At 38.4% G+C, this 12,424-nt stretch overlaps 1 protein-coding gene across 1 annotated transcript in view; it reads left to right on the top strand.

Annotated features, from left to right (window-relative positions):
* SHTN1 (shootin 1) overlaps positions 1 to 12,424 on the top strand; it is a 101,970-nt gene that overhangs the window by 68,110 nt on the left and 21,436 nt on the right. Inside the window, exons 13-15 of the mRNA XM_065923404.1 lie at positions 907 to 1,016; positions 4,325 to 4,378; positions 9,713 to 9,833. Coding sequence (XP_065779476.1) covers positions 907 to 1,016; positions 4,325 to 4,378; positions 9,713 to 9,833 — 285 coding nt within the window. The remainder of the gene's footprint in view (positions 1 to 906; positions 1,017 to 4,324; positions 4,379 to 9,712; positions 9,834 to 12,424) is intronic.

Genomic DNA, 12,424 nt, shown 5'->3' with positions numbered 1-12,424 from the left:
CACAAAATCTAGGGCTGCGTAAATAGTGATAAATGTTTCAAAATGATTCAGTGATTTTGATCAAGCTGTCCTGCAAGAGACAAATCTCACTATTCTGACCAACAAGTCTTAGTTCATCTCAGTTGTATTCATCTATTTGATACATTTTTCCACAACTTTATTGTTTTTTCAGCAAAAGAGTGTAAAGATTAAACTATAGACCCTGAATTATTTTTATCAAATTTAATTACTTAATTGCAGTCATTTCTGTATGTATGTTTTCTTTCAACATTGACAGTTTTAAAAGACTTGAAAAAGGTTTGCTTAAGTGTTTCCTTCCCATGTGATTCCTAAACAAAAGATGACAATTTAAAAATAGATTTTATCTATTTGCTGCTCATCTTCTGACTGTGGATTTCTTTCAACAGGTAAAAAGATCTCTTTGAACTTTTATTTTCTAATGGGCTTTTCGATGATTATTCCTGCTTTGGGCTAATTTCTTTTACATAGGTTATACTACAAATTACAAAAACATCTCTGAGGCAAAGATGAATGATTATTTGGAGTTAGGTACAAAATTGGATTTTTGAGGACCTGGAGAGATCCAGGTCTTTTATTATGTTGACAAACGGAACAAAATCTACTTTGTTTAACGTAGATGAGCCAATATTGATTTCCAGGCTAAAAATTAGACCTTAAGTTTTATAACTCTTATTTCTCAAAGCAAACCTCTTATTAAAAGGTTTTTTATTGAAAAAATACTGCTACCTGGGAGCTGTTAACCTTAGTAAATTATTGGTGTTTTGTGACTGTGTCTGAAAAATGACTGTGGTTAATTACATAGTGCAATCTTTCCAAGTCACCAGAAGCAGGAAATAATTGTTTTCTTGTAACATAAGATGATTTACATGTGTGTGTTTTGAATAGCTGAAGAAGTCACAGACCTGAAGCGGCAAGCAGTTGAAGAGATGATGGACAGAATTAAAAAGGGAGTTCATCTCAGGCCGGTTAATCAGACGGCTAGGCCCAATGCAAAGGTATGGAATGACTAAATGCTTTTCCCCCTTGATGTTCCTTTTTTCACATGTAAAATTTGATGAAAGCTACATTAGAATTGACTGTCAAATCTGAGGTTAGGGATAAAAACCTAACCTCATAGGTGTCATAAAAACCTTTGCTTCCATGAAAGCACGTTTCAGGAGGACTCTTTGACTCATGGTAAACCTCAGACACTCCAGGAAGTATGGGTTTGGCCAGAAAGTTCGTTTGGGTTTCCTATAAGCTCTTACGGGAAACCCAGATGAACTTTTGGCCAGCCCCAAAGTCCTGTGATTGCAGGGTGCTGCTGTCTACTTGAGAGAGACTGTATAATTCAACAAATATTTATTGAGTATCTGCTATGTGCCAAGTACTATCTTAGGCCCTGGGAATAAAGCAGTGAACAAGAGACAAAGACTCTTGCCTTCCTGGGGCTGCTTTTCCGTGTGTCGAGGATAATCATACCAGAACAGACCTCAGGCAGCTTTTGAAAAATAGTGAGGTTTATATGATTAACCTCATTAATTTCACAAACCCACTCCAGGTCACTTCAAGGAGAAACTCATTATATATCTGTATCTTCTAAACTAGACCAGAGTGAGCTCCAGGACTGTGGAAGCACCCAGCGTCTGATTCAGAACTTTTCCCTTCCCCTGTATGTCTGTCCTACTTAAATAGACCCAATCATAGAGCTTTTGACATTTTTCTTGAAAAATGTTTTTTACTTTCCTCACCCAAATAAGGTATTAGCAAATTTCTCTTTCGTCTTCCTCTTCTTTTAAACTTAACTTTGTGGTTCTTTCTCACTCTCAAGGATGCCCCCTCTTCAGCTGCTTCGGTGTTCTCGCGTGTCATGACTGTTCATTAGAAATTCTACTGGGCTTTTAAAGTTGCCTCTTTGTCACCAGCAGACAAGATCGCTGGGAGGGCAGAAATAGCCATGGTGTGGGCGGTCCACGGAGAGGGGGCTGAGCAGAGGGAATGAATATTTCGTTCCAAGAGAGGATTTACATCTAGTGCAGCTTCAGCCAGCTATGGGGAATAATTCAGTCCTATGCTAGTGCTCTGAAAGCAGACAGAATGTGCATCTTGACAAGAAGCTGAGTGTGTAAGCACACAGTGCCAGTGTCTAGTGAGTGAAGGGCCCTGTTGTTGGAGTTGGGTACTTGCATGTGGTCACCCAGTTTCCCAGGCTGCTTCTCCACAGAATACCGTCTGTGACTCACACAGTTGTCATCAAGGTCAAATGGAATAAAATGTGAAAACACTTTAAAATGCAGGGTCTAAGTAGAACCTTAGAAAGAGAATACATTTTTATGGCTTTCATGTCACAACTATTTTGGAAAGAATAGCAAAACCAAGTTATTTCTAGAGGAAAAATGCAGTGTCATAAAAGAAACAAAATTAGTTTAAAAAGAAAAATGTTGAAAACTTCTTAAATCGTAAGCAATCAGTGTTCTGTGTGTACTTTCATTTTCAGAATATCACTGTGTCCTTTTTCTTTCATGCCGTGGCTCTTTCAACAGTTACACATTATTTAATGTCAATTCAAAACCTGGAAAACACCTGAGCAAGGATCAATGGACAACTGTTGGTTTTTTTTTTCCTGCTGGTAATCATTAAACTATGTAGATATAGTGCTGAATGACCTGGTCAGTAACCTTTAAAACAAATGGTCACCGCATGCTGCAGTCCACACTTCTTGCCCCAGTACCATCAGCGCTTTCCTGACATGTCACCAGTTGTGAGAGTATGCAGTCCAAGCTTGAAAAAGCTTGTGCAGTCAGAGGGCAACCTGAGTGGCATAGCAGCACTTTTGAGTCTGCCTGTAGCCAGGGCATTTGTTCCAAAGTCGTAACTTCTCACCAAACAGCTTACCTGCAAAAGTCAGGCCTGCCTTGAAGGTACTCACTTAACTGCATATTACTGAATTCCTTGATGCTCTCGGTGGTGCTGGTGTGGTTAAAATTAGTGTCTTAGAGCTTTTGATTGGCACCGATGGCATGTATATACGTCACAGAAAACTAAGGCTCCGGAAATCAGATGCTTTAGTCTAATTTGTACATGAGCAGCAAACCTCTCTCTCTCTCTCTTTTTCTGACTGTACAATTTAAAAAAAATCAGAATAGGATCTTACTCTTTTATTACCTTTTGAGAGGAAAGGATGATAGGTTGCAATGAATCACCTCCCATTTCTTGATGCAATATTAGCCTGGCCTCTTTTCTAAGAATGGGAGGCCTGAGGCATTCTTTCACTGTGACTTGCAGGTTTTCTCTTTACCTCTATCCTTTGTGAAAGGAAGTGGTATAAGGAAAATCAGAGATTTCTTTTTGTTTTTTCAGTTGTCTTTTCATTGAGGGCCTCATGCCAAATTTTCCTTCTCTTAAATCAGTTGGGGGGTCCACAGAAACTGTTAGGTATGGTGGGGCAGGCAAGTGTTACCCAGAACTTCATTTCAAATGATTTTATTCATGGTGTCACCAGATGAGAGCTGGACTTGTCATCAAGACACCGACCTCAAATACAGAATTCCTCAAGGTGAAACTTTCCTCATAAATAAGATGAAGTGGGGACTTCCCTGGTGGTCTGTGGCTAAGACTCCACACGCCCAGTGCAGGGGGCCTGGGTTCGATCCCTGGTCAGGGAACGAGATCCCACATGCTACACTAAGACCTGGCACAGCCAAATAAATAAATATTTTTTTTTAAAAAAGATGAAGTGCTTGGACTACACACCCTCTGAGGTCTTTTACTGCTTTGAGAGCCAGTGGTGCTAACGTTCTCCTATAATACGGGTCCTTGCTGATCCCTGTTATGAAATTCATGAGATGAGACCTCCCAGGCCTCTGTGAGCTGGCCTTCGCCCGGAACTGATGGAGCTGAGAGAGGTTTTCTGCCCTGTCGCTTGCTTTCTGCTCTGCATTGCTACTTTTCCTGGTCCTCGCTTGCTGGCTCAAGTCCAGCAATGAGAGTGGAGACAAGTTTGTTGTAAAATGTTCTAAATTATTTGGAATTAAATATTTGAAATTTAATCTTTTCTACATATGATAATAGCAAGAAGTAACAAAACATGTAGACGAATAGTGGCTCGAATCCTTTTGCTTTGACTAGCACCTCTAATTTTCTGTTTAACTGCCCCCTTGGGAGCACTGACATGTCTAATTTTTTTTCCTGTTAGACATCGACCTAATTATTAAAACACATAGTCAATATAATATAAGTTGCCAACACTTTGCCATGTAAAAATCTTTGTTTGGCATTTTAAAACCGAATTACTCAGTTGTTTTTCTTCTTTTTAAAATTGTAGCCGGAATCTGCAAAAGGCTCTGAAAGTGCAGTGAATGAACTAAAAGGAATGCTGGTAAGAATAGATCTCAGTTTATTACTTAGTTAATGGGAAAATGGAAGAATATTTTTAAGCTCTACTTTGATGATTTTATATATTTTGATATATATATATTTGATAAATATTTATATATTTTGATATATTTTAATCCCATTTACAATAAGCCTCATTACTTGTGATAGTTCACTCTGTTGTGCTGTGAACTCCTGCATTGGTTGTGTTAATAATATGCCAGTACTCTGCTGTTTCTATTCTAAAGAATGGGTACACTTCCCCCCAAATCATTATCTCCTGTTCTTGTCCTCCAATCCTTGCATTGCAGCATGAAGATAAAGTGTCTGGCCAGATGTGAGAATCAGCACATGCTTGTTGATACCAGAAATATAGTATATATATTATACATATAGTAGATAGGTATAAATATAGTAGATAATCTTATAAGTAAATCTCTGTAAAGATGACAGTAGATTTATTTATAAGTAAGTCTACAATAAATATAGTAGATAATAACAGTATATTGAATAGTAGTATCTCATATGAGTGGTGCTTAACTTTGGAGAATGAAAGCAGAATTCTTGGCACCTAAATATAAATCTGAGCTTCTACCCAAATGTGTTAGCATCAGAGTCACAGTCTGCTTTCCTCACAGTTTAAAAAAAGTCATTTGATCGTAAATTGGAGAATAAAATAAAAAGTTCCTTTCTTTATGTTACTAATTTCATTTTCTGAAAGTAATTCACATCCATTGGAGAACATGCTTAATGCCCATCTCTAATCATATTTCTTCTTTCCAAAGTCTGAGCTTTTGCCAACAGAATAAATGAATACTGTCCTGTCCAACAGTTTCTGTCAGAGACAAACGCCTCACTTAGAAAATGTTTCAGATGCTAAGAGCTCTATTCTCAGATCCTGTTACAGTCTCAATACCAGTTATTATGCACAGTAAGTCAACAAACATGGGGGCGGAGGTACAGAGCTAATATTCCCATGTTTGTTGTTACTGCGCTAATTATGCATTGCATGCAGACATCCACATAATTGTGGTAAACAAAATTATTTTCATCAAGCATGAAACAGTGACTTAACTCAGAATAGCTTAATTAGTTTGCTGTAGTTTTTAGGTGAGTGGAATTAGTACTTACGAGAGGTATGCAATACTGGCTAACAGTGGTGGCCTCCTTATAGAATAAAGTATTATAAAATCATTGAAAAAATAGGTGGTTATTATCTAATGGTTTCTTTGGGGAGAAAATTTTGTTATCCAGTGTTCTGGTAAGGAAGATGCCCTATGACAGTCTTCTTTGTTGTCTCTACATTATACTGTTAATTCTTGTTTGTAAAGATACCCTCAGGGTATTCTGAGGTTCTACAGTTATAGTTCTGATCCTCAATGAAAAGGTAAACTGCACTCAGTTTGTTGTTAAAATTAGGTTTAAAAAATCAGTCATCAACATGAAACACACGTGATATTTGATTACCCAAGATATCCCGCTTCCTGATAATGCTGGATGGTAGCAAGGTTACTGAATCACAGCATTGCTTTTAAAGGTCATGTTCACTAGACTCTCATACTCACTATAGTTTTGTGCCACTTCAAGGAGAGAAATTCATGAACAGGTTTTTGTAGAGTAATTTGCAACTTATAAAAACTGTTAAAACGCCTTTCTTTTCTGTAGAAAAGAAACCCTAACCCTAACCCCATCCTCTTTTGCCCTGGGTATATCATTAGATTTCCCTTCCTTACGTGGTATTAATGTGTATCACTAGCAGCTGTTGTTCTTTTCCTTACATTTTTAAGAAGTGGAACCCAAGATGCCCTCCCCTAGTTTCCTCTGCCCAAATGACAACTTTGCACTACCACTACAGAAGTTGCCTTTGAGGGCTGATAGATCACTTGGAGTTCCTAGTCACCTTGAGCCAAGACACCCTACAACTTCTTTTAGGACAGAAACGAAGCGCGCCCCCCCCCCCGCCCCCATTAGATGGGGCTCTATTGGTGCTTCCTGCTGGAGTTCAGACTATTAGGAGTTAGTACCAAGCAAAGCACATGCAACCAACCTCACAATCATGGCCTGTGAGAAACAAACATGAAAAGAACAGGAAAAGTCTGCCGATTGTGTACTGAAGTGGAGCATGAGCACTAGTACCAAGAGATACCAAGAAGCACTGGGTTCAGTTCTGTTCCTGAACAGAAACCAGGAATGAGCTCGGTGTACAGGTGTTTTTGCTGAAACGAAAGTGACCTGAGTTGTAAGCCTACTGCTGAAACTTAGCACATGGGTAGAAAACACATCTCGTGTTTTGGGGAGTTGGAAAACCTCACTCTTTCGTACACTTTTCAGGTCAACTTTTAAAAGTCTCAGTGTTGACTGAACTTACTTTTCCAAGTCTATTTGCACTTAATTTTTAAAGTTGTGTAGTCTGTGGATAGAAATATATACAGTTCACTTCTCATAGTCACACAAGGGTTTTGGAAATCTCTGGAGACACCCCAGCCATTTAAAAGTCACTCTTAAGTGAAGATGATGATTTCCAAAGGATGAATCAGTAGAAATTAATCTGAAAGTCTCAAGTTCAGTTGCCTCTAAATCAAAGAGACAAAACCAGCTTTTTAAAAATTCTCTTTTAGGTCTTTTTGAACGTTTTGAGTTTTTGTCAAATTAGTCCCTGACAATTAGATTTGTCAGTTTTATGAACATTTAACTAACATGAAGATTAACAATTTATTGACCAGAGATGTTTCAGTATCCCATAACAAATCACTGGCCACTGGCATTAATTTTTGCAAAATCTCTCAGTCAGTAATATGTTAAAACTGGTAAATGATGAAAGTGGCTTGAAGTAGAAACAGAGTACTCTTCTAGAAATTAGAAAAGCCAAGTTCAAGGTTCAGCCCTATTACCCACTTACTGTGGGACTTGGCCCCAAACTCCTAGGGATTCTCTTCTCTGTGAAGTGAAGGAATTGTATGTACCACATGGTAATTTCTGATTCTCTAATTTTATGATTATAATATAAATAGATAATTAAGACAATCTCAGTACTTTATTAGCTGAGCTCCTGGGTCATGTCGGCTGAGATCAGTGCAGAAACCTTTCCTCCAGAATTGCCTCCATATTTAAAGTTTGCTCAGATATTAACTGAGTCAACCATCTCAGTCAGTGAATGGAGAAAGAAGTTGGGGATTCAGGGATTAGAACTTGGAAAATGGATTCCTTCAAGTATCTGGTATGATGAGAGGGTAGCTTGCCACAGTCAGGAGTTTGGGGAAATAATGCTTTTATCCAAACAAAAATAGAGAATATTGTAAAAGATAAATTCTTTAATAAAAAATGTCCCTGGATGGTGTATGGGTATGTATGTGTACATACACATATACACAGACACATAACTTTTTCTTGAATTAACTCCAGCCATTAGAAATAGCATGCAGAATATCCTTGATATTCAAATAATTTGAATATCAAATTGGATATCACTCATAGTTTTATGAGTGATTTTAATAGTAATGGCCATGAGTTTTTCTGTTTACAAATGGTACAACTTTTAAGAATCATCAGCACAAATGATTTGGGAATATTTTTTCTAATACATTAAAAAAATTTTATCTAAGTTGGTTTTAGTTCTGTTTTCATTACCTTATCAGTGTCAATCCTGCCTTACTGTATAACTCTTTGATGAGTGGGTATAGATCCTCATTAACTGTTAAATAAATAAAATTATCTGATTTTTTAAAATTATAAAATAATTATAGTGTTACATGTAATATGACTTTCCTTTAATGTACTTTATGAATTTCTGCAATAAATCAAGAGGAGAAAGAGGTTCTTCCAGAGGGAAAATGTTGGATACCTGGTTAAAATGTGAGCCTTATGTATTTTACCCATCAGTTTTGGTTAGCTAGCTAACAGCAGAAGACTATTATCTCCTAATCTTATCAGTCAATTTTCTGACAGCAGACTGCTTTTCTATAATTTTGTGCTGTTAGGTGGAGAAAAACACCTTTGTAAACAAAACAGCATAGTAAATAACCTATATCGTGAGATTTGCAACTACCTAATTTTACAAGCTACTTTTTTTGTTTTATAGGCTAAAGAAGAAATATGAGTTACCATTTTAGTCAGTAGGATTCTTAGAATCCTTCAGGAAGTTGGCAGGGGGCAGGGAGCAGGATTAAGGCAGACCCACAGTGAGCTGAGATGACAAAGGCTGGCCTGTTTGTTAGCCTTGGTGGACAAAGGCTGCCTTCCAACTCTGCCATGAAGTCTGGCAAGTTATACCTGACTTGAGGTTCTGATTTTCTCTGATCAGAAGATTGTGGTTCAACTGGGGTTTTTTTTTTTTTAATCCCTGCTCCCCCACGAGCCTGTGGCACAGCTGAGGAGGGCTATTTCGAAGAAATAGTGGGCATTTCTTAGAAAAGAAAATGGACCACTTGAAATGGTGGGATGCTGAATCCTTACCCCTTAAATCTGAGAAGTGCGTCACCCAGTGTTCTATACAAACACTTGATCAGTAATGGAGCCAGGAAACCATAGCTTTCCCTCCGTAACTTACTTCCCGGAGGAGCCAGGGCAGGGAAGCACTCCCTGGGTCTCTCTCAGGCCTCTTGAAAGTCAGCACTGCTCTCAGCAGGAGCCCAGCTCTATGGCTGTCTCGTTTTTTCCTGCAGCGTCTTCTGGGTCCTAACTAATACAGTCCCTGCCTCCTCCATTCAGCAGTGTGGGATGGCGGTGCCGGCCCTTCCTTGCCTCCCTGTGTGGTTATAACCCTTCCTCTTTCACAATGAAGTGGAGGTGTGTTCAGTACAGCGCTTCTTTGGGTAAGCCACCGGAGAGCACTCTGTGCCTCCTTTGGCAGCGCGACACCATGATCGCCAGGTGCAGCCAGGCTCATTCTATCTGAAGAATCAGCCATGTATTTCAGTGCCGCAAGGACATGGGTTCAGTAGCTCGTGGCTGCCATATCAAGATAACCTTCTCAGGTGAGTTCAGTACATCCGTTCTCTTCTCCACGTGGTTGATCAACACACATCAGAATCTTAGTCATCAATGTGCAAGTACCTTCCCACCGCTGAATTTCATACAGCTAGTCCATCGAGAGGTGTTCTTGTGCCGTTCTTTTGCTACGAAAGCTCGACATCTTACATCATCAGTAGTGTCTTCTTAAATGATCCAACACTATGTGTTGTTAAAGATGTGTACATTAAAAATACATATAGAGCAAGTTCATTTTTAGTTCCTAATTCCATTCAAATTCTGGTAATGTTTTGGTGGTTTGACTTTTATATTCTTTTGTGTATTGTATTAAGACATTAACCTTTTTGTTTTTGTTTTGTTTTCACTTTAGGGGACACTTAACACATCCACTAGTTCAAGAAGCTTAAAATCCCTTCACACTGAAAACAGTGAAACTGAGTTAGAAAGGATTTTGCGCCGCAGAAAGTTGACAACAGAAGCAGATAGCAGTAGTAAGCTGATTTGAATTCTCCGCAGTTCTACTCTTCCTCTCTTAAGCATCTTCCTTTCAGTCTCTTTTTTAACAGAAAATGATCTTTCTAAAATTATTAATAAACTTTTTTTGATGTGAATGAGAAGTATTGGATGGGCAAAGGTACTTAGGGATATCTCATAAGAGCTCTTATGTATTTTTATTTATTGGCATGTTTGTTTAGTTATTTATAGGGAATCAGGGTCTTATGGATCTGCCTTGCTGAATGTAGGATGCCCTGTGGTTAAAAACATTCAGGCAGGGCTTTGGTAACAATGTTGAGGGAAGGCTCCCTAACCAGAGGGCATGAGTTTAATTCACTGCTTGCCCTACAAGCAAATTGCTCAACCTCTCTCTGTGCCTCAGTTTCTTCATCTATAAAACGAGAATAATAAAAGCACTACCTCATAGACTTATTTCAAAAATCAATTTATTGTGTTTCAATATATATAATCAGTGCTTAGCACAATGCCTGGGACAAAGCACATAATTAGTAATAATAGTAGTAGTTACAAATCAGTTACAAATGTAGAGAGACAGTCTTTATTTTTCATATCCATTTAGTTTATTGCCTCTGCCTGTGAACCAAGTGAATGAGAAAGTCCAGCTCTATCACCCACTATAACTGACCGTCTGAGCATCTTGAGATCACAGTTTGCATTGCTGTCATGACATACATGTATGTCATCGTGTGTTCCAGAACTCACTTTGTATGTCTACTGTTTTTTTTCCATGAGCTTGGTCATGGGAAGTAGCAGGAACCTTTGTGAGGTTTTCCCCCTTGTTGCCAGGAGGCTAGTTTTTAAAAACCACGATAAATTAGTATTAACAGTGACCATAGCTAATGGACTGAATCTTTTAGACTGTGTTAAATCAGCTCCAATTAGTCTATCACAACAGTTTACATTTGCATTGCCATCATGTCTATCAGGTTTAAATTGCTAGAATATTAAGGATTTGGGGTTTTGATAATCAAGTTCTAGTGTGCATATAGAAAGTGAAAGTGAAAGTTGCTCCATTGTGTCCAACTCTTTGCGATCCGGGCCAGAATACAGGAGTGGGTAGCTTTTCCCTTGTCCAGGGGATCTTCCCAACCCAAGGATCAAACCCAGGTCTCCCTCACTGCAGGCAGATTCTTTACCAGCTGAGTCACAAGGAAAGCCCAGTTTGCATATAGGGATTTACTCAATTGAGTAACTTGGTTCCTTGAACCAGAAGCAGCATAATACCAGCCAAACCTTTTTTTTTTTTTTTTTAATAAAAAAGTGAAACCTTAGAGTCTTCCTTAAAAAAAATTAGCCATCCAGTTTTTAGTTTGGATTAGAAATTCTGTTAATATCCTGTAAGAATTAACAACCCCCACCCCTAGAAAAAATAACCACGTCTCAGGAAAAATAAAGGATACCGTAGAAGAGTTTTTGTCTTGACATGTGCTTTACAAGCTTTCACCAGCCTCCACAATGAATTATTATTCATTTGCGACTTAATCAGTGCTATGACTTTTCCAGCATTTCATCCTGAAAGTATTCGGGTAGTCGTCATTCATAGTCATTCATTTGTAGGACTTTGTGAATGCCATTTTAGTGCTCTGTCATTTACATTTTTTATTTTGCCTCTGACCTTTATGTTCCTCCAGAAACATTCTTACTTCAATGTCTTGGTCAAACATGCAGCACTCGCTATTTCAGAGTTAGTTTTCCATGGGAGAAATGAGGAAACATTTTCATTTTAGTCAGTATGGAAAGCTGAATATTTCAAATGTGGAGAAAGGTAGGAACATATTTTATAGGCATGGTGAGAATCTTTTGTTTTATTGATTGTATTCCACCAGCATACAGATATTCAAGGTATCATTTGAGGCAAGTTATAATAAGAGATTCAGTAGAATCATTAACATTTAGGTAGAGAAATAAGAACTGTGTAATTGGCAGGGTAAAGAGGAAACATACTAAAGGGAGTGGCTTGTAGGTGAGCAGAAATGTTCTTTTGAGTAGCCAAAGCAAAAAAGAAAAAAAAAAAGCGAGAGGAAACAAACTTCAATCTCTATCACCTAGTAAAAGAAATCATACCATTTTTTTTTAAACATAGTTCGTCTGTTTTCGAAGGATCAAGTTGGCAGAGGTATTTACTATGTAAATCTTTTTATAAAGGTCACGGAATGAGAAAGTGAAATTCCAGGGGAACAAATAAGGAGCTGAAGTGAAGTAGCACAGCTGCATGGTGGGAGCAGATTACAAAGATGAGTTTGTTAAGTTTGTTCCTCGGGTGCATTTGAGCCTCTGAGGTTTTTTCCTTGGCACGCAAAGGCTTGTGGGCTGCACACAAAGGCTTACGGGAAGGCTGAAGGTGAGGTCACAGAATGTAGAGAGGAAGCATCCTGAGAGGCAGAGGCCGCCTGAGCTTGGCAGAACTCATAGCTCAGGTGTGTCAGTATCTCTGCCAACAGCCAGAGAAGCAGCTCTTCCTTTAGACTTTTTTTAATGGGGTTAACTGGTACTTCCTTGATTTACCTAGATTTGTGGCCTACAAAATGAACATTTCAAAGAGCTCCAAGTGCCCCTCAGAAAATAT

Source organism: Muntiacus reevesi, chromosome 2 (genome assembly GCF_963930625.1).
Source record: "Muntiacus reevesi chromosome 2, mMunRee1.1, whole genome shotgun sequence".
Classification (NCBI taxonomy): domain Eukaryota; kingdom Metazoa; phylum Chordata; class Mammalia; order Artiodactyla; family Cervidae; genus Muntiacus; species Muntiacus reevesi.
The sequence above is the reverse complement of the archived record's forward strand: the minus strand, read 5'-3'. Positions and strand labels throughout refer to the sequence as shown.